The sequence below is a fragment of the Limulus polyphemus genome, unplaced genomic scaffold (genome assembly GCF_000517525.1).
Source record: "Limulus polyphemus unplaced genomic scaffold, Limulus_polyphemus-2.1.2 Scaffold950, whole genome shotgun sequence".
NCBI classification, from domain to species: domain Eukaryota; kingdom Metazoa; phylum Arthropoda; class Merostomata; order Xiphosura; family Limulidae; genus Limulus; species Limulus polyphemus.
In genome coordinates, this window is record NW_013666560.1 from 224,883 (window position 1) to 245,087 (window position 20,205).

The following is a 20,205-nucleotide window of genomic DNA, read 5'->3' on the forward strand; positions in this document are numbered from 1 at the left end:
GAATATTGTGTTCAGTCTTGGTCTCCTTACCTTAGCAAAGACAATGAATTGTTGGAAAGGGTTTGGAGAAGAGTTACTAGAATGGTGCATGGGATGGAGGAGTTGTCATACAAGGAGAGGCTGAAATCTCTCAAATTGTTTTCTCTTGAAAAAAGTAGTTGGGGGGGGGTCTTATTGAGGTGTTTAAGATTGTAAAGGGAATTGACAGTATTGATGCATCATCTTTTTTCATACCTAACAGTGAGAATAGTAAGACTAGGGGACACAAATATAAATTATGGCAGGGTAAGAGTCATCTTCAGCTAAGACAGTTTTATTTTTCTAACATGGTGGTTGGCCTATGGATGTTGTAGGAGCAGTAAATTTAAGTGTGTTTAAGAAAAAGCTTGATAAGTATATGAATTATAAGAGTTGGCTTAAAAAAAAAATTATTTATTTAATTTAGTTTAGAGGATGGAAAACCCGAGATGGACACATGTTGTCCAAAAAAGTTATATTATGTTAACATGAAAACATTTTCAGTAATGAAAAGAATGTCTTAAATAAACTATAGATGTTTGAAAGATACAGAATTTTTTTCTCTGCCGAGCCTCAAGTAAGCTTAAGTTTAACAAGAACAGTAAGTTACAGCAAAATATTCTTATCACTCAAATCTTTATTTAATGAATATTATTGTTAACTGACTGACCTTTTAACCATCAGGTAACCATGAAAATATCCATATTATAATTTTTAGTGTGTTAAGTGCATCTTCAAGAAATTTGGCAAGCTTTCAGTAAGCATTACAAAAAAATCAGATTGTTTTATTAACTCTTTTTACTAAAGCTCTATCTGTGAATAATGGAGTCAGAGTTTTGACTAGTCTGAGTACAAGGTGATTTTCATGTTAAGATTCAAAATATTTTTTCATCTTACTATAATGGACATAATGTATATGTCAGTATATTAGATAACGTTTTATTTCCTGTATGCACTTAAGAACACAAAATAATAAAATGCACAGGGCAAACAATGTCCTCCTGCAACTATTATAATTTAAGTGGCTTTCTAATTAAGACATAAGTGCTTAAAATAATTCCCTTGGCTACTCAATCTGAACTTGGCAATAGTAACTTTCAATCTGTAGGCAAAATAACAAAATCTCTATTAAAAACAAGTTTGCATTATACGCCATTTGGCAAATTAAAACTCTGCCTTTCTATTTATTATAAATTATGTAACAGCAAAATTCAGAGAGTTATTGACAATTTATCAAAAAGAAGATTGACAGGTAGGCATTGCAAGTGGGTTTGACTTTCCAGTTTATATCTCTGTAAATAAAAATAGGAAAAATTGACTATGTCTTAGTAATACCTCTATTGCAATGAGTAATTTACATTAAACTTAGGACATCAGAGAGGGTTTTATGAAAAACAGAGCACTGACAAATCAGATCAAACAAATGTTACAATACATTTACAAGGGGAGAATGAGAATTTATTTAAATATTTCCTTTAAGAATTAAAAATTAAACTCAAATAACACTAAAGCTTGATTTACTAAAAACACCTCAATGCTAAATGTATTCATATAAATTAATAACAAGGTAATTTAATTAAATTTTGAATGTAAAGCTGTAAAAAATCATGACATGCACACTATGATCTACTTGTAGCAAGAAGGTTAATTGTATTCAAATAAAATTACTTTTAGTTAATAAAAACAAAGTATGTTTATTAGATTTAAATTGGTCTGGACCAAATATATGTTGTCAACAAAAATCAAGGTACCTACTATGATAAAAGTAACAGTAAAGACATTCTAAAAGTTAAGGCCTACTGACAAATCTTCGTCAGTTTTTGCCATGTTTTTCCCGATTTATACCCAGAAGTAGTGATTACTTCTACCAACACAATAAAATCTCAAAAGAAGTATATTAATGCATATCTATGAAGTTGAAAGCAACCAGGAAATAAAATTCAACTTTTATGATCAACAATAAAAAAAAAATTCTAAAATGAAAAGACATATCTTTTTGGAAATTTCACAATTTAAACAGCTACTATCATAATCTTACCTTCTACGTCTGACATAACTAACATGGAAGGTTGATTACGACCCTCAGAAAGATCATAGAAGTGAACACTTCTATCAAACGTGATGAAACCTATTCTTGTTCGACAATCTCCAGGGAGGTTATGAAGTTCTTCTAACAGAGTTTTACAGAAAACTGAAAGGTAACCTACAAAAGAAAGATATAAACTTTTCTCATTAAGATATGTGTAAGTCATTAAAACTTAAGTATACCACACTTATTTAAGATTATTAAGCTGTGCAAACTCCTTCTTAAAGAACTGTCCAAAAAGTAATGAAAAAAGACAAACTAAGCAATAAAACCCCAAAAGTGACATGTACAGAAATTTGTGGGTGAAAGTCGGCAACATGACTTAAGATAATTCAAGTACATTGAGTCAAAAAAAACCATGTTGCCAAGCTCAATTTTGATGATAAGGTGGTCAAAATTACAAGATAAAACCTGAATGATCAGTATGACATCTTCAAATAATTGTGTATTGTGTATAAAAACTATTTTTCATGATGTTAAACATCTTTATCATAATACCTATCTATATATCATAATGTGATAAATATAATATATACACAATTTTATCAAAAGCTCATGCACTTCTCAATTGTCCAACTGTAAAGGGCTATGTATCACAGCCAAAACACAAGTATTAAATCTAAACTAATTAACAATAGAGTTAAAATTGTTGCCTTTATGCTTGTTTGAGGATAGATAAAAAATAAATTGAAATGTATTTAATAGGAAAAATGACAGAAAATAAACAAGAAAACTCTCATATCATATACAAAAGATCTCATTACAAACTATTGATATTACATCTTTACAAAACATAACTCCTGCATGTACAAAAGAAAACTAAAAAAGGGATGGATGATGTTATAATTGTCATAAGAATAAGAACCGACACCTATCTGATAGCCTATGAGATCAAAGTATTGCTTGAATTGGATATGCCACATTATTAACCTCTAAAAATTTCCCTACGAGCTTCCATTAACTACATAATTAATGTAATTATTTATAGGTTTCCATTTCTTTCATGTGAATCTATACTACAGTGACACTTTTTAAGGAGAAGCATATTGTTAAGTGATCATGACAGTCAGATCTTGCTTGAAAATGTACTTATCCATCATGCCACTAGGGTAAGGATAACTGGTTATTTGCTGCCAAATTTACTGGTTAATTTCATATGCTGAAGTATCCTAGGCTTGAACAAATTGAACTATAATATCATTTACTACCATGTCAATGCTGCCAAACCACATCTGTCAAACAGGAGTAATTAACTCCCTTTATTTTCTCATCAGATGTACATGAATCTCAGCTCAAAAAATTTTAAAGATCAAAAATGTGGAGTTCTGCCAAAACAATGGAAAAACTCTCTCCCATCTGATACAAAGCAAAGTAATTTGCACCAACATAAAGCAAAGTTCAAACTTGATTTTTCTTCCTGTTGTGGTTTAAAACATAAAAAGACATTTACACAATTGATAAGCATTAAACTCTTATCCTTATTTCTGTTTGTGATATAAAACATAAAAAAATACATTTATATTAATATACAGATTTAAAGTCTCTTGTTTTCATCTCTGCTTATGAAACATATAACACATTCTAACAAAATAAAAATGATCTTACCTGTCTCTAAGGCTCCATGTGACACATCCAAAACATAAAGGTACACTGCTGGCTGTGGTGGTCGCAACTGCAAAAAAAGTAATGGTGTTGCACGAGTACTAACCAATTTTTATTTTGAAAGATATATTAAATAATAAAGTCCTGGGATTGTAGTTATCCATTTTTTTCAAACAATGATTACAGCAACATTTATTGGGAAGATTCGTACCTTAATTAAAAAACAGATGTAGTTTTGTTCAATCAATAAAATAAATTCAGATAACACACAACAGAAACACAAACAATAATAAGAGAAGTACCATTCTGGCTGAATGGATAAAGGCATCCAACACTAACACAAAATGAATTACCAAGATCTTAACAAATAAATCTATATAATCTATAAATTTGATGTTTGTCTTGCATGCTTGTAAACTATTGTAAAATTATAGAAAATCTATTTTTTGAACAATTCAAGTTTTGCTTATGATTTCATTTTCTTCTTAGCCACTGCTTATCACTTTGAAAAGAATGATGAAACACACATTTAACAGCATATTTCACAATATATATATATATAACTACCATAAAGAGAACAATTGGAAGGCTTTGTCCCTTGGAAGTTAATTTAGAATTGTCTCTTGGTACATACACCTGTATGCCCCCCCTACTTAATACCTCTCATATGTTAAGAATTCAAAGGAAAGGCCAAGCAGATGTAAGCACCTCACCTAAGACAGCCCTCAACACATTCCTATATACAAACTAGAACAATAGCAATCAGAGAGATTGTACACCCTTGCCCCACCACTCCTTGAATAAGTAAAAAGAAAAAAAATCACTTTCATTTGTATGTTTACTGATATACATATCAAACAATACCAGTTTGAGCAAAGCACTAACAAAGAACCTGTGCATCCTTCATTTAAACCTGCTCTGCATCAGTTTGGTTGAATGACACTGACACAACCCGTTTTGCAAGAAGCATGATGAAATTTTGTGAGCAGACTTTCAACAGTCATTACCCACCAACCAGCCATGCATTTGATTCCTGTGGGTGTAGCTGAGTTTGCTGGCTTCCATCCATATATACCTCACCAAACAATAGGTGAAGTTGATGTGTCAGAAAAAAGATACTGATGCACTGATGTTTTCTACAGACTGCAGTGGCTCTCTATTTTCTAATGGTCTTTCTTTCTCCCTTTTAATTTGATACTAGTAATGAAGACATATTTTAAAAAGAAAAATTTATGAATGCAATACATTTTTTAATATATTTCCATATCAAAACATCCTGTGCAAGTTGTACACTCTTAATACAGGATGAAAAGAACCCATGTTATCAGATAATAGAGAAAACAGTCATATAAAAAAAAAAACTTTGGTTCTTGAGCTTTGTTTAAATTTGTGAAAAATGGCATTCTTACAGTAGGTTGAAATTATTCATCTCTCTCTCTCTCTCCTATAATAGCTATTTCTTGTTTTAATTGAAGAAAAATCAAAGAATGTACTTGTGCAAGTCACACATTATCAAGTATAAGTTTAAGCTTACCATATACTCTGAGGGTGCAATAAATTCAACAGTCGCATTTTTCATCTCTGGTCTTCTGAAAGGATCTCCATATGACATGGTAACACGATCATAAAGAAACTCTTCTGGTACTGGCAAGAAATTCAAATGACCAATTAAAAAGCATAAAATGTTCATTAATAGTTTATTATTGATGTCTGCTTCTTCATGAAGACAGGTGAACAAGAAGTGGTTTTGTATGACAGCAACTGACTCCCAAGTGATAGCCAGGCACCAACAAGAAGCTTTGTTTTATGTAAGGCAATGGTCCTGAAGGTAATGCTGATTACTGATTCATTGCTTAAATTAACAATTGGTTTCTTTCTTTTCACATTTTTTTTTTTATTTTATTTTCTTCATTTTCTAATGTTGTAAACATTACCAGATCTCAGATTTATCCTATTCAATCTTGCATCCTATATTGTACAAAAGTTCCATTAAGGCAAAATTTTCTTAGAATTAAGAATGTTTGAACCTTGTAGTTCTTTAATTCTCTGCTGTATTATGCTTATCCAATTTGAACTTCTTCATACAAGCAAGGGATGCTATGAACCATATGTTTTTGTTTATGCTACTTTACCCTGTAAAGGTGTACTTCATGGTTCTGTCTACTTTTAAGTATGTGAATTCTAAAGTGCTGCTGTATATTTTTTAATGTATATTGAACAGTTTTGTTACAAAGAGCTAGGGCAATGGTATAAACAACTTCAGCTCATGGTAACCATGTAATCTTTGCATCAATGCAATAGAAGATTTTTAAGTAGGCATTGGTCTTAAAAACCTTGGAAAACTCCAATTACTCAACAAGACTTTTTTAAGGCAAATGATACTCTAAGCAGTTTATTACACAGTCAGAAAAAATTAAAAGCAACATAAAAGTATCATCAACAGAATTTTTTTTTCCCTGTTATTCTACCTTTTGAACCATACCCGATTTAAACATTATAGAATATATTAAAGACATTTGGAACTAGTTTACAATTAAAATTAAGAGACAGACAAAATACCACTACTAAGAGTCTCAACCAACGCAGACAAACAAAATCACTTTATAGAGAAACATCATAAAGCAGCAAATTAAAAAATTATACATGCATCCAGACATCACATACTGAATTGAATAAGATGAACAACTTGGACATTAGAAAAATACTAGAAAGTTAAGAAACTCAAAGAAGCTCTTATAATAACAATAATAAATAGACACAAGGACTGAAATCAAAAGTACCTGGAACACATTCACTTGTTTATGTCCAGCAAGTAAGATACAGTATTAAGAAGTAATCTTCAATGATCAGTCACTACAAAATATAATTTGACCATTATAACAAATCTGCTTCAACTATTTTTGTTTCAAAAACTTAAACTATATTTTTGACACAAAAATTAATTCACTATAACTGCAAACATATATATGTGCTCACAAAGTTATTTTTGTGCAAAATGGAGGATAGTTGAAATGGTATAGCTTATTCTTCCTTTAAAGAATTGTATAATGCTTTCAAGAGACTAAATATCACATCAAAATTTCTAAATTTTCTAAAAAGGCTAAAATACAATAAAAACTTGTTGAAGGTACCATTACTTACAATCATTAACTCGAAAACACAGGTTACATTTCCATCTGCACTGATCAACAAAAGTCACATAAGGGTTTATGTACGTACGACACGATCTACATCGCACTATACATCCACACTGAATCACTGGAATATGCTAAAAAAAAACATCTTTTAATTAAATTTGATACTTAAAGATGAAATGTTTATTCTAGAAACAAAAAATATATTTGCAACAGCAACATTAAATATTAATCTCAGTATTAGGTTTCCACTCTTTTTTTTATATGTGGAATATTCACAAAAACAATATATTTGTTAAAGATTGTGAAGTTGACAACTGACCCACCATGGAACTACCTTTTATTCATGAAACTATATACACTATATCTCTGAATGTACTATGTGTATTGTTACAAAATTTGGTAAGCTTTCAGTAAACATTACATGTCTTTTGCACACAAAAAGAAGATATCTTAATAGTGTTCCTATTAAAGATTTGTCTGTGAATTTCTTAAGTCTTTAATTCATTGGTACGAGTTTTAGATTACAGATTCCACATCCAATTTGCATAACCTCCATGACCTCCTAAATGAATAGCAGAATGTTTTTTCATTAAAATTTTGTATCTTATTTTCTCTAACTGAACACTAACTGTCTTAAAATCATCATTTCACAGTAAAATGTATGATTTATGCACTTTCAGGTGTAACTGTGCTAGGCCTCATTTTTTTCACTAAGTTGTTTGTTCAAATAACAATTCATGTTGCTTTCAAATATGCATGTAAGGTCATGGAAAATATGTTGGTCATTAAATTAGAATATCTCAAAATGACTAATTTAACCAGCTTTCTAAATAAGCTATAAATAGGTTAAAAAATGCCTTAAATGCTTAGAGCACTACATCTGGTACATCTACAAGCAATGAATTTTATTGACCATGGCTTTCTCACTAGAAAACAAAAGTTGTAAGATTTATGTAGAGGAGAATCCAAACTTTCCATTGCTTATAAACATGTCCATCTGCCATGTATAGGTGGATTATATAATACCTTCAAAGATAGAGATGAAAGGGGATTCTCTTCTTGTGCATTTCATTATTTTATTGTCATCTCTACAAATCATGAAGATAGGAAGGTAAAATTTTATATTTTTGCTTGTAATAATGTATGGTTTACATTTCTGATTGGATGAATACTGTAGGAGCTGTATTATATAAGGTATAAAATCTGAAGAAAAGAACTCGGAGGGTAGGTACATCAGATGACACAGACAAGTGAAGATTTAGGATTTCTAAATATTTCTTTATGATAGTAACGAGACAATATAAAACACTAAATTATTAACTACATTTTAATTCTAAGTTTATTGACATACATTAATAATAAAGTTGTTTAACTACATTTTAAATGTAACTCTGTAAAAGGTTATGACAAATGTATTTTGACCCAAAAGTAATGACAGAGATAAATCAATTATTTTGGTCTGAATACTAAATGAAAAAAGTCATTAATTCAAATATTAATGTTATCATACATGTGTAGAACAATCAAGAAATGGAAATCATCAATAAAAAACAAATCCTAGTTTAATGAAGCCACATTTAAACTCATGAGCAAACCTTGTTATAATTAAAGGTAACAGAAAATTATCTTTAATTGGAAATTTAAGTAGATCATTTAAATTTTAATAGCTATTTGATTATATGACTTACATCTAGATCTTTGAAAGGATGTATAAGTATTCCTAAAGGAAGTCGAGACTTCTGAAGCAATGAGTGGCTTTCAGGTATTTTTGTCATAGTGCACCTGAATATACTGCAATAATGTTTTGGTTAGTATCATTTAATCATTTGTCATATTTTTATAATTATTGTAAGTAGAATAACAACCAATAGTGTTATATCTTTACAAATACTAAACAAATTTAATTAATCTTGTACAACTTCAATAATGAGTTTTATGATAGAAAAACACTCTTAAAAAACAAATAATGAAATTCCAGCTCAGCAAAACAGTGCAAAATACCTATAAATATGATACTCCATTATATCTTATTTCTCATTATTCTAATTAGTATTGAAATTAACCTAAACAAAATCTATTAAAGAAAATAACAGACAAGTGAAATGTACCTTTATATTCTAACAAATTCAACAATGAAAATTTTATAAAATGATGGAAACAACTACATCAATATATGGGATGCAAAAAATTATAAGTGCTTCTGACTGAAAAATCTTAAAATATTGTAATGTTTTAGAAACCTGACAAAAAATACACTAACAGGCAAAGAATAATTAAGTTGCAAAAATGTTACACACCAAGTTATAATGCTACAATTGCTTCAAATATATTAAAGCTCAATAACTGATAAAAAATGGAGTATTCACAGTACAAGATATTATTTATTTCAAAAATAAAAATATGATGAAGTAGTCATAACTGCAATCTCTAACAACTTTTAATATAGTGATAAAATTATCATCACTGGAAAACACGACTGGGAAAAAAAATGAAAAGTAATGAAATTAACATTTACATGACACTATTTTTGGAATTTCAATTACAGTGAACTTAATAAAAAATAAGAGAGCATCTCCATAGTTTACAGGTAAATATATTCATACATGTACTTGAAAATGTTATTCTGACACAAGTTCTGTCAAGTATGTATACTACCCATGCTTCCAATTTCGATAATTATCATTTTTAAGTGGCAACATAAAAGTGGCCAACTTCTAAGGTTTTCTCATCTTACTTAAAAACTTACTGGCCTCTAAATCAAATGGTGGCAAAATCTAATAAAATTAGATCCCAATACTGGTTATAACCAGTATTAAATCCTAATTTTCAACATTTCAAGAACATAATTAACATATATTATTTTTATATAACCTTTATTTTAGCTGTTTTAATAATGCAAAAGCCATTATTTCCACATATGTCTATTATGATGAAATTGATCTCCAGCTACATAAATATAGTGGTTTACTATACTATCATTGGTTAGTCAGTTTTTCTGAAGTCTAACTAAAACAAATGCTAGTTGATCCATTAAGATCAGTTCGCTAATTTTCACCCATAGAAAAGTGGGAATGAGCATGAAACTTTCAGAGCCAGTTACATATTACCATTTTTTTGCAATATAGACTTTGAACTGTGAACAGGAATGTGACTGAGTGTTGTTGCTCTTTGAACACAGAAGTAATTATAAATTCAGTGTACTTGTACCATTTGTTTTTAATGCAACTCTTTTTAAAACAGTTGTTTTTTGTGTGCTAAAGTTTCTGGTAGTACAGTAACCTCTACTTGGAGCTTCTTTTTAAGTGAGTAATGATATTAGCTACTGTTATTTTTGTTTCAAACCATAGCTAATATCATTACTCACTTAAAAAGAAGCTCCAAGTAGAGGTTACTGTACTACCAGAAACTTAATGATACACATCACAAGCATCTACCCACTACCAAAAGCAAGTTGTAAAATTTAATAAATACAAATACTTTTTGAAGTGAACTTAATATTCATGATTCCACTGTTAAAATTTCAATTATACAACTTATTTACAAGTCATTCCTGTATGTGTTCTATCAATTATAAAGGATGTCACTTGTTTGTTAATTTTTACTTTTCCTTACATGTCACAAAAAACAAAGATGTTGAGATTACAGAGAAGAAAAATAAAGAAAATCTTTTGTTCCCTGTAAAAACTGATTCTGAAAAAAAGAAAAACAACTTTCTGTTATCTTTATATTAGAATTTGAAAAACCAATTATAAATATATTATTTAGTCATAACTAGAGCATTATCATTTTAGTCAATCTACAAACATTAAAAAAATTCAGCTATCAGAATTTATAACAGTTCTACTGTGTGAAATGAAAATTGTATAAACACTGTGATGTACATATGTACTTACTCAGGGTTGCAAGTTGGTTTGTCATATGATGTAACTGTTTTTGGAGGTTCTACAGGCACAGAGGGAAGTACATTTCTATCCTGAAGCAAGTTTATATACTTATTTCCCTAGAATCAAAGGACATGTATATACAGATTTGTTGTATGTAGCATACACCTTAGTTTCCTACAATAATACCCTCACTAACTTTATACTTCTAACAGAATCAAAACCTTGTTTGTAGATGTTACTCAAACATATAGCAACTTCCCTATAGAGTATAAAAAAGTAAACATTCTGTATTTAACACAGGAATGGAAAAAATGGTCAATCTATCTTGAAGAATTTTCTTTTAATGATTATAATCTGGCAATGACTTTTAGAATATATAGTGTCAGTTTTCTCTATAAACGTCTTTATCACTGGTAGACTCCATAACAAACATCCATTTGGCTATCGTTACAGCTAGGTTATGGTTCACTTATATCAAAAACATAATGCAGCCATAACAAGAGTATATAAGCTTAGTGAAATTTACACTTATAGACTTTCATTTTGAATGGTGTGTGAATATATTTTATATATCAATAAGAAAGATTTGAGCACTTCAAATCAAAGAAATTTTTCTTTGTCATTATATCAGCAAGTCATAGCCACTGGAGAAACTTGAACAATAGATTTGTTTACAGTTCATTCTTCAAATAGCAAGGTCTTTACCTAAGAATGAGATCACCACTTATGTTTTTTCCATATGCTGAGGTGCCAAAGGTCTAACAATGTACTTATAAATAGCTTTTATCTAGTCAGTACAAGTGGTTGATGAGAAATCAGGAACTCTTATTTTAACTACTTTTTACCATTTATTTTTAACACACCAATATCCATTTTTTTACCAATGAAATAAAATCAGGCAGCTACAATCATCTATTTTTGAATAAAATTTTACACTTCATTCAATAAAAATAACTTAGGTCTGCAAACTGCTCTTCCAGTCTAGAAGGAGCAGTCTGCTATATTAACACATATATAATAATAATAACACAATAACTTCTCTGGCCGAGGAGGGCATGTGAAAGTGCCAAAAACTAGTATTGGAGTGGTGTCAAAATTGCAACAAAATGTGGATTTTAGTTTAATTTCAAGTATTTCTAGTCAATTTGTTATATACAACTCACTTTATTATCTTATAAGTTACTTTTGAGTTCTGAACTACACAGTTTTTAAATTGAAAGTTCTTATTAATGACTTCGAAACATCTTATTCTTAAAAGCGTACTATAAGCCACAGCTTGGCAATCAGTGGTATCTGTTTATGAATTAATCAGTGGGCTCAATAATTGATTACATTTGATTAATCAATTAGTACACACTTCGTACAAAAAAACCCTCCTCCCATACAAGCAAAAAAAAGGTGTATGCTGCTTATTTTATGACTTTTTCCACCACTGCATTATTCTAACATAGTATTAGTCTTCATATTTTTATTCTTGTTGTTTTAATTTTTTTTTAATTAGTTTTTGAGTTACCCTTGGTTTTATAACATAGACCTATTCTGAAGGTTACCTTTTGCCAATATTTACTATCTTCCATAAGGCTAGTAACATTTTTATTCCATGATTGCAATTAGAAACAATTAACTAGTTAGCCAGTTTATTAGCATATGTTAGTTGAATAGGATAAACATAAAAACAATGTTCAATAAAGACCTGAGCAAACTTAAAATTACCTGATTTGATGACAATTTTATTTGGTGAACATAATAAAAAACCTCATGTATACAAACACTGCAACTCAAAAAAACTATAGTTTATCTATTAAAAAGTAAAAACACCATAATTTTAAACAACACAGTGCCAAACATCACTAAGATACCTAAGCCGCAGTTTCCATTCATGTGACTTTTGTTTCACACTGTATGTCTAGGTAAACACAGCTTGGGACAGCAAACCAAAGAAATACAGTTAGGCCTCTTATAATTGTGAATTGTATATAATATTTATGGGGTTTTGAGTCCTTTTTAATTCACCATTCAGTAACCTAAATTAACTAAGGTGTGTGAAAAATGTTATGACATAGTGTTCTAATTCATTATTCAATGTTATAATTCAATGTCTGATATCAATATTATTATGTTAACAAGTAGCAACAACATTTAACTTCTCCACACAAACTGCAGTAATGTTTAATTTTTTTTTATACTATGATGATATCATACCAGTTAGCTTTTAAAAAGTTAGGTTGTGTAACACTGTAACCAAATTTTCAGTATTTTTCATATGGAAGAAGAGACATTCACTATAATAATATATTACTTTGGCTTAACCAGTGCTGACCAGAGTCCTTATGTCAGTTAGTTAAAATAATGTTAATATATTCTGTAAATGATTAGCTCAGTCAAGTTATAATACATCAATTTCAAGGATTACATCTTTATTTCTAGTTATGCAATTGATAATAAAATCATTGAAAATAAAAACAGAAACAAACATTTAATATTTTTTGATTAAAATTAAATAGTTATAATTACTTTTAATGATATTTAAAAAAAGAAATTATAGCACTGGTTAACAGATTCCCTATTTACAAATTTTCTTTGAAAAAAAGGTTGTTACTTACAGTCATATCATTTTTTACTTATTGTAGACATAAACAATATGTAAAACACCTTTCTCCCACAAATTTTAACTTCTAAACAATGAAAAATCAATTCTGTAACAAGACTACAAGAGATTCAGGTGTCCTAAAAATAGAAAGTTTGATCTCTAAAGTCTAGACACATTATTAGTATCTGGAAAAAGCCAAGGATTTGTTTGTTTATGAATTTTACGCAAAGCTACACAAGGGCTATCTCCACTAGCTGTCCCTAATTTAGCAATGAAAGACTAGAGGGAAGGCAGCTAATCATCACCACCATCTCTTGGGTTACTCTTTTACCAATGAATAGTGGGATTGACCATCACATTATAATGCCCCATGGCTGAAAGGGCAAGCATGTTTGGTGGGACAGGGATTTGAACCTGTGACCCTCAGATTGTGAGTTAAGAACCCTAACCACCTGGCCATGCCAGGCCCAAAAGTCAAGGAACAAAAATTTATCATGGCAATACTTAATTGACATTCGTATTATTGTATTAGCTTAGAAATAGTCAGTTATTAGCTGGGGCCTTAACTGGATTACTGTAGATTCCAGATGAGTGGATTTCAGATTAAGGTAATTAACAGCCAAATCAAATAAAATACTGATACATAATGTTTCTTTTTGATACTATAAGGTGGTATAATGACATTATTTGTTTGTTTTTTTATAAATTTATTAAAAAATGAAAGGATGAGTTTAAACACCTAGATCTACACCTACTTATACAATATTAAATAATACATTTATAGACTTCTGAAAAAAAAATGGATGGAGAATTACAGAAATTAGAAACATAACTATGTAAAAAGGAAAAAAAAATTTACACTTTACTTAATTGGAAGTTGGTGGTGGGTACTGCCAGCCAGTGCCTTCCCTCTAGTCAACAGTTCAAAATTAATGACAGTGGCAGCTAGTTTTAGTAGCTTTGCAATAACAAAGACAGGATATGCAAGTTTAGTGGCAATGGAAATCAAACTCAAAACCCTCAAATCACAAGTCACCCCCCCCCCCCCAATATGTAACTTTGTACTTAACAACAAACAAATATTATGACTATATTTCAATTACCCAGTGGAAATGATCTAAAGCAGTAATAATCAGAAATATTAATTTTGATTAGTTGATTATTTTCATGACATTAATAGATTAATCATAATTCTAATTAGTCAGTTAGTTTATAACACAAATTGATGTAATCACTACTCATGGTAATCAATTATATCAATTCATTCACAGAGTTCTACCATAAACCAATCATAAAATTTATTTTTTCATGAAATGTTATGCAAAACAATACAAACTGATTTAAAACCTCCCACAGAAAAAATAAACAAAAAAAAGGTTGTCCAGAATTAAGACATTACTCCTAAGTCAACAACTTAATTACTTTCCTTTTTAAGACTACTGAAGGTAGCATATACCCTTTAATACCCAAAATCATATTAAGGATGTAAGTTCCACAATTTGCAGAATGTGGTGTACGTATACCTTTTTCAACTAGACAATGACCTTAAGTGACAATTTTGTGTCAAATTTTCAAACAAGTTTTTCTTAAAATCTGTTGATGCTATACACTTCACAATTGGCATACATATGCATTATTAGCGTACCTATAATGTGTACTAAGGTAAAGTTGATAAGAGGTTTGGTTTTTATTCAATGACCATTAACGAGTCACTGTAGCATATGTCCTACTCAGGGCATACTCATTAGTGCTGTAATGTGACCTTGAATTAATTTTTAGTTTTCCTTACTTCAGACTAATTCTCTCTATCCCATCAAGTCTGGATCCATTTTCAGGAGCAATTCAGTCACATTTGTAAAAGTTATCAAGAACATAAGACATTTCTTTTATATTACTTTATTTTTATAATATGCAAATTAATCACAGTTGTAATGTTACACAACATGTGCCAGAATACATCTTTTTTACCTATTTTAATATATTTTCATACAAAAGCATAGTATGAAAATGTTTGTTTGTTTTTCTGATAAAGAGGCCAAAACCTAGATAACATTATATAAAGGGTATATGCTACCTTAAGACAAAGTGGACATTGAGTCTGTTCTGGCAACATTCTTTCTCTTTTAGATACAAGATATTACAATTAAATTCCACTCAATTCTCAAAAAAAAAACTATTTCTCATCTGAACACAACCAATAAATTTGTTTATGTTATTGCATAAATAAAATGTACTCAAACTAACATTGCAATTTGGTTATTAATACAACAATTTGAGCCTTCAATAAAGGTACATGAACTTTTTTCAGATGCCCTGCAACACATCAAATTACAACAACAGCAATCATAAGTATTAAGTGAGTGTAAAACAAACAATAAATAAAAGTACTAAAAAGTTAAAGAACAAATAAAATTTATAGAAAACTTATTAAAAGAATGGCAGAACCAATAATTATTTACAAAAGTATTCTGTTTTAACTGGGCATTTACTTCAAATAGATTTTGTTTTCACCTGATATTTTCAAGCAACTCGTGTGTTACATGAGCAAACTAAAGATAAAAGCAATTTTTTTTGAAGTAGAAAAAAGAATTAGATCATTTCACATTTTCATTGTTTTAACAGTAAAAATCTACTATTTTATAATACCAAATAACTTCTTGATAAAAGCTCGTAAACCTATGACATACAAGCTAACAAAAAAAGGTTTGAATAGCTAGACTCAAGAAAAGGGACAAATTACATGAAGTACAGTAAAATAACATTTAATAGTTGTTTACTTGTTTAAAAATTGAATAAAGAAACTTGTTCACAAGCTTTGTTTGTTTGTTTGGAATTGAGTACAAAGCTACATGGGTATCGAAACCCGGTTTCTACCGTTGTAAGTCCGCAGATATTCCGCTGTGACACTTAGGGGGGGGGGCTTCACAAGCTTTAACTATATAAAATAAACAATAAATTTGGGGAAAAAAAAATTACATAAAATAAGTTCTGATGAGCATTTCCACATAAAATGAGTAAAGATTGTGTACTGTCATTATATACTGTTCCATCAACGAAGTTACAATTATGAAGCAATTAGTTCATTTTTGGGGAAATTTTACAATTGCTTCAGAATTTTATTAGTTTGAAAGTGCGTAAAACAAAATTTAAGAATAAAGTTTTAACAGTTCTTTAAGTCTAAGTAGATAAGTAGCCATGGGCATATAAAAAAAAAGAGAGGCAACAAGACAATATTGTGAAATAAGCTTAGGAACTAGGAAACAAGGTCAGAAGCCTAGTTACGGAAAAAGCATTGCCTAGAAATGAGATGAGTGCACTAGTACTTGTGACAGGTTGATGGATTGCTGACCTCAACCCCTTAGAACTAGAAAAGCTACGAAAAAGTTTGGTTTAGCGAACGAAATCGGCACTTTGAGGGGATATCACTTACAGAACATGGGTGTAGTAGTACAAGTAAATAGGTAACCGGCTAACACAACCTAACTGTAACCAAGTACTTGAGAGTTCTGGTTTTAGTTTTGGATTAGCCCGGGGATTCCCCTAAAGCACCCAATAAAATCACAGGACTACTTGCGGGTGATGCTGTGTCCTATTTAGATGATCGAGATAATACCAAGAACATTTGGTTTATAAGCCCATATTTGGGACTGAAAAATCAGTTCCTCCGGACTTGAGAAGTTCTCCCAGGAGTTCCTCAAAAGCTCTGAAGTCAGAAAAGTTCCTAGAAAGGTCAAAAATGTCTAATGCTAACAAAATTACCACCAGCCCAACTCTGTTGTAAGTATAGTTCTCTCTTAATCAGTTAATGTAAGAACTGTATAGAATATCCCGTTAAATTTATCTATGTGAAAAATGTATTAACGAAATTATAAGTATTTTACCCAAGTTTGGAAAACATTTAAAGTTTGTTTTTGATAAGCGAAGTTATATTTTTTATTGAAGTTACTAAATGTTTAATAAATGTTCACCATTGGCCTGAGACTATTTCTTTAGTCTAACTGTAAACTACCTTTAGTTAGCAACTTGTGGCTCCACTTGTCACAACAAATCCTCCAATAAATAAATTTGGTGTAACGAGTAGTTTTAATTGAAACTCCAACAATTACACCCACCAGGGTGCTACTCTTTACAATTACATGTATATATTTTATATTGATTACAAGTTACAAAACCTCTCCAAATTTTAATTATTTTTCTGTTGAAAAATTTTTATTTACTTGTTTTTCTGCAACAGTTAAAGCCCCATTTAAATCCAAGTTCTGCATAAATCCTAAACAATAATTTTTCTGAATAAACTTCCATACTCACTGATAAAAATGATGAACTTCCATGAATATTCATTCTTGCCATTTGAGCATAGAAACCAGGATCGTAGCCTACTGCAATTCCTCCAACAGGCCTTTCATGTTGCTTGGATAAACAATACTGCTGAGTAGAGCCAATACTGTTGGCTGGAGGGGAAGAATGTCCTACTACTGATTGACTAGTAGGTGATGTTTTAATATAATCAGGCTAAAAGACAGAATATTTCTTGTTTGTTTTTCAACATCTATTCACCCTTAATAATAATAATATGACAGAAGAGATCAAACTCCTTTGAAGGTTAAATTAACACCCTCAACACAGGCTTGGTCAATTTGACTCAACACATGACCTTTTTGTACTTGTTTAATGTCTTTATAGATTTAATACTTATAACTCTCAATATAGTGGGTATATCTTAATGACATTTGGCAGTCTTTCAGTTAATATTACAAGTCTTTTACATACCTCCTGAATGCATTTCAAACGTTTTTTTTCAGTAAACCTTTATAGTTTATCTTATTTTCTCTATTCTATCTCAAAATGGGATCAGTCAATTTGACCTACCTCATAACCACCCAAAAAATATTGAAAGAAAATTAAATTAACCTTTTTTCTTTCTAGAATGACTTCAACTTGTAACATGAAACTACATTCGTTTACCCTAAATAGCTCTAGTTTGTAACATTATACATCTATTTATAATTAAATTTTGTTTTATTGCTCTTTGAACCATGTCTAACTACTATCCATGCAATTATAACTTTTAAATCACTTGGGAAACATGCAGCTCATGTTATGCTATCAAATTACATTACCCACGAGCTACTCACGTACGTGCCTTGTGAACTATTTTAATTATATTATTAATATTATAATACCTAATCTAGTGTTAAATAACTTAAAAAGATTCTTATTTTTAGATGTTACTTACTTTTAGTATAATAAATAAAGAATAAATATGACAAACAAGAAATAAAGTATTTACCTAATCTTCTTTTTTCTTGCTGTCAGGTTTCATAGAGAGTTAGCCCTAATGTTTTATACTATAGATAGTAATGCACTTAATAAATTTCATTTAATTAAATAATGCGCCAAAGAATATAGACACAAAAAAATAGATAAATTCACTTACCTCTCAAAATTTTCCTGGCTTTCTAACTATGCAACAAGAGCCGTTACAAATTCACCCAAGCTATTCGTTAACTTTCCCACGGGAAAAAAACTTGTACTGTGAGTGAAACTGACAATATTCTGTTCAGAATACAACATTGTACAATACGTCATTTGATAGTTGAAAACCCGGACTTTCTATTGGTTAAAGGTAATATATAATGAAACGTAAGAGAGAACTATCAACGAATTGTGAAAGAAAGGATGTGACAGGTACGTGTGGCAGGAGGGGTCTGATTTTCTATTCGATAGCTTTCTAGCCAAACAAAATTGAATACTATAAAAATTATGTTTTGTCTGAGCAATTACGATTTTATAGAGAGTAACTTACGTTGAATTTCTTACATTTTCGAGGGGTGATGGATAAAATAGGGATGATGACATTCTAAGACAAAATGTATCACATTGGGTCACACTAGTGGAAATTCAGGATTTTTTTTAATATTGCCTTGTAGAATTAAGAACTTAAAACTTGTATACTATTAAAATATGGATTATTAGCTAAGATTTTATGCTATTCTAACTGGTATAACATAACAAAAAGTAGTTCAATAAAATTTTGAATGTAAGACACTAAAACCTTGTGTCATGTGCAGTAAAGGATATCCGGGGTGATAGGGTTAAGAAAGAATTGATTATATATTTCAGAATAGAAATGAAAAATAAATATATTATTCTCCCAACTAGTAAACAGCTTGAAATGAATATTTTACCTTCTGCAGCCATCTAGGTGTAATTATGCTTTGGCCAACATTCCCACATGATGTAGTAAAACCTAAGGATTGGACTGGTGGTTTAGGTGGTGGAGATATGGATGATGCACCCATTACAAGTGAAGAGTAGTTGCCTTGGGTTCCTGGGCTTGTAGGAAGACCATTAAATCTAGGTTCTCCAGAACCCTGGTGAAGAGTCTGATAGTTTGTTGCAGATGTGGATGGAACTATAAAAAATAAATAACAGAAGATGCCATAAGTTTGCAATCAAACATATGAATAATGTGAAAATAAATAGTTTAGTGTAATTTCAGTATACACAATGTATACAAAAAAGTACACTATAACTTTCAACTTTAATATTTAACCCTTTCCATACAGGTCACAGGTGAAAAGCCATGTCATCTTGTTTGTTGACTCGCAATGAAAAATCTTATTGAACTACTATTACATCAATTTATGTCAATAAGTTTAGTATCAAATTGTTGATTATAATTCAAATTTTAAAACTATACGTTACTCATTTTGTTAATTTAAATGTAAATATTAAAAAAACAAAAATAAACAACAATTTTTGAGTGTGAAGTGGTATATTGAATGCAGCACAGGTTCAAATTAGAAGTTTGTGAAGTCAAAATACTAAGTCTATATTTTCATACGAATTAGAAACTCGAATTACAGATATTGACAAGCTAGAATA

The 20,205-nt window shown here is 30.0% G+C and overlaps 1 protein-coding gene across 2 annotated transcripts in view; it reads right to left on the reverse strand.

Moving 5' to 3' along the window:
- The window catches only part of LOC106461393 (protein transport protein Sec24A-like), a 57,142-nt gene that overhangs the window by 23,214 nt on the left and 13,723 nt on the right, over positions 1 to 20,205 (reverse strand). For both annotated transcript variants that reach the window (XM_022388338.1, XM_013921208.2), the window contains exons 4-11: positions 19,506 to 19,732; positions 17,626 to 17,829; positions 10,737 to 10,843; positions 8,532 to 8,634; positions 6,848 to 6,974; positions 5,241 to 5,350; positions 3,710 to 3,776; positions 2,057 to 2,221 (exon numbers count right to left, since the gene is read on the reverse strand). In XM_022388338.1, coding sequence (XP_022244046.1) covers positions 2,057 to 2,221; positions 3,710 to 3,776; positions 5,241 to 5,350; positions 6,848 to 6,974; positions 8,532 to 8,634; positions 10,737 to 10,843; positions 17,626 to 17,829; positions 19,506 to 19,732 — 1,110 coding nt within the window. The remainder of the gene's footprint in view (positions 1 to 2,056; positions 2,222 to 3,709; positions 3,777 to 5,240; positions 5,351 to 6,847; positions 6,975 to 8,531; positions 8,635 to 10,736; positions 10,844 to 17,625; positions 17,830 to 19,505; positions 19,733 to 20,205) is intronic.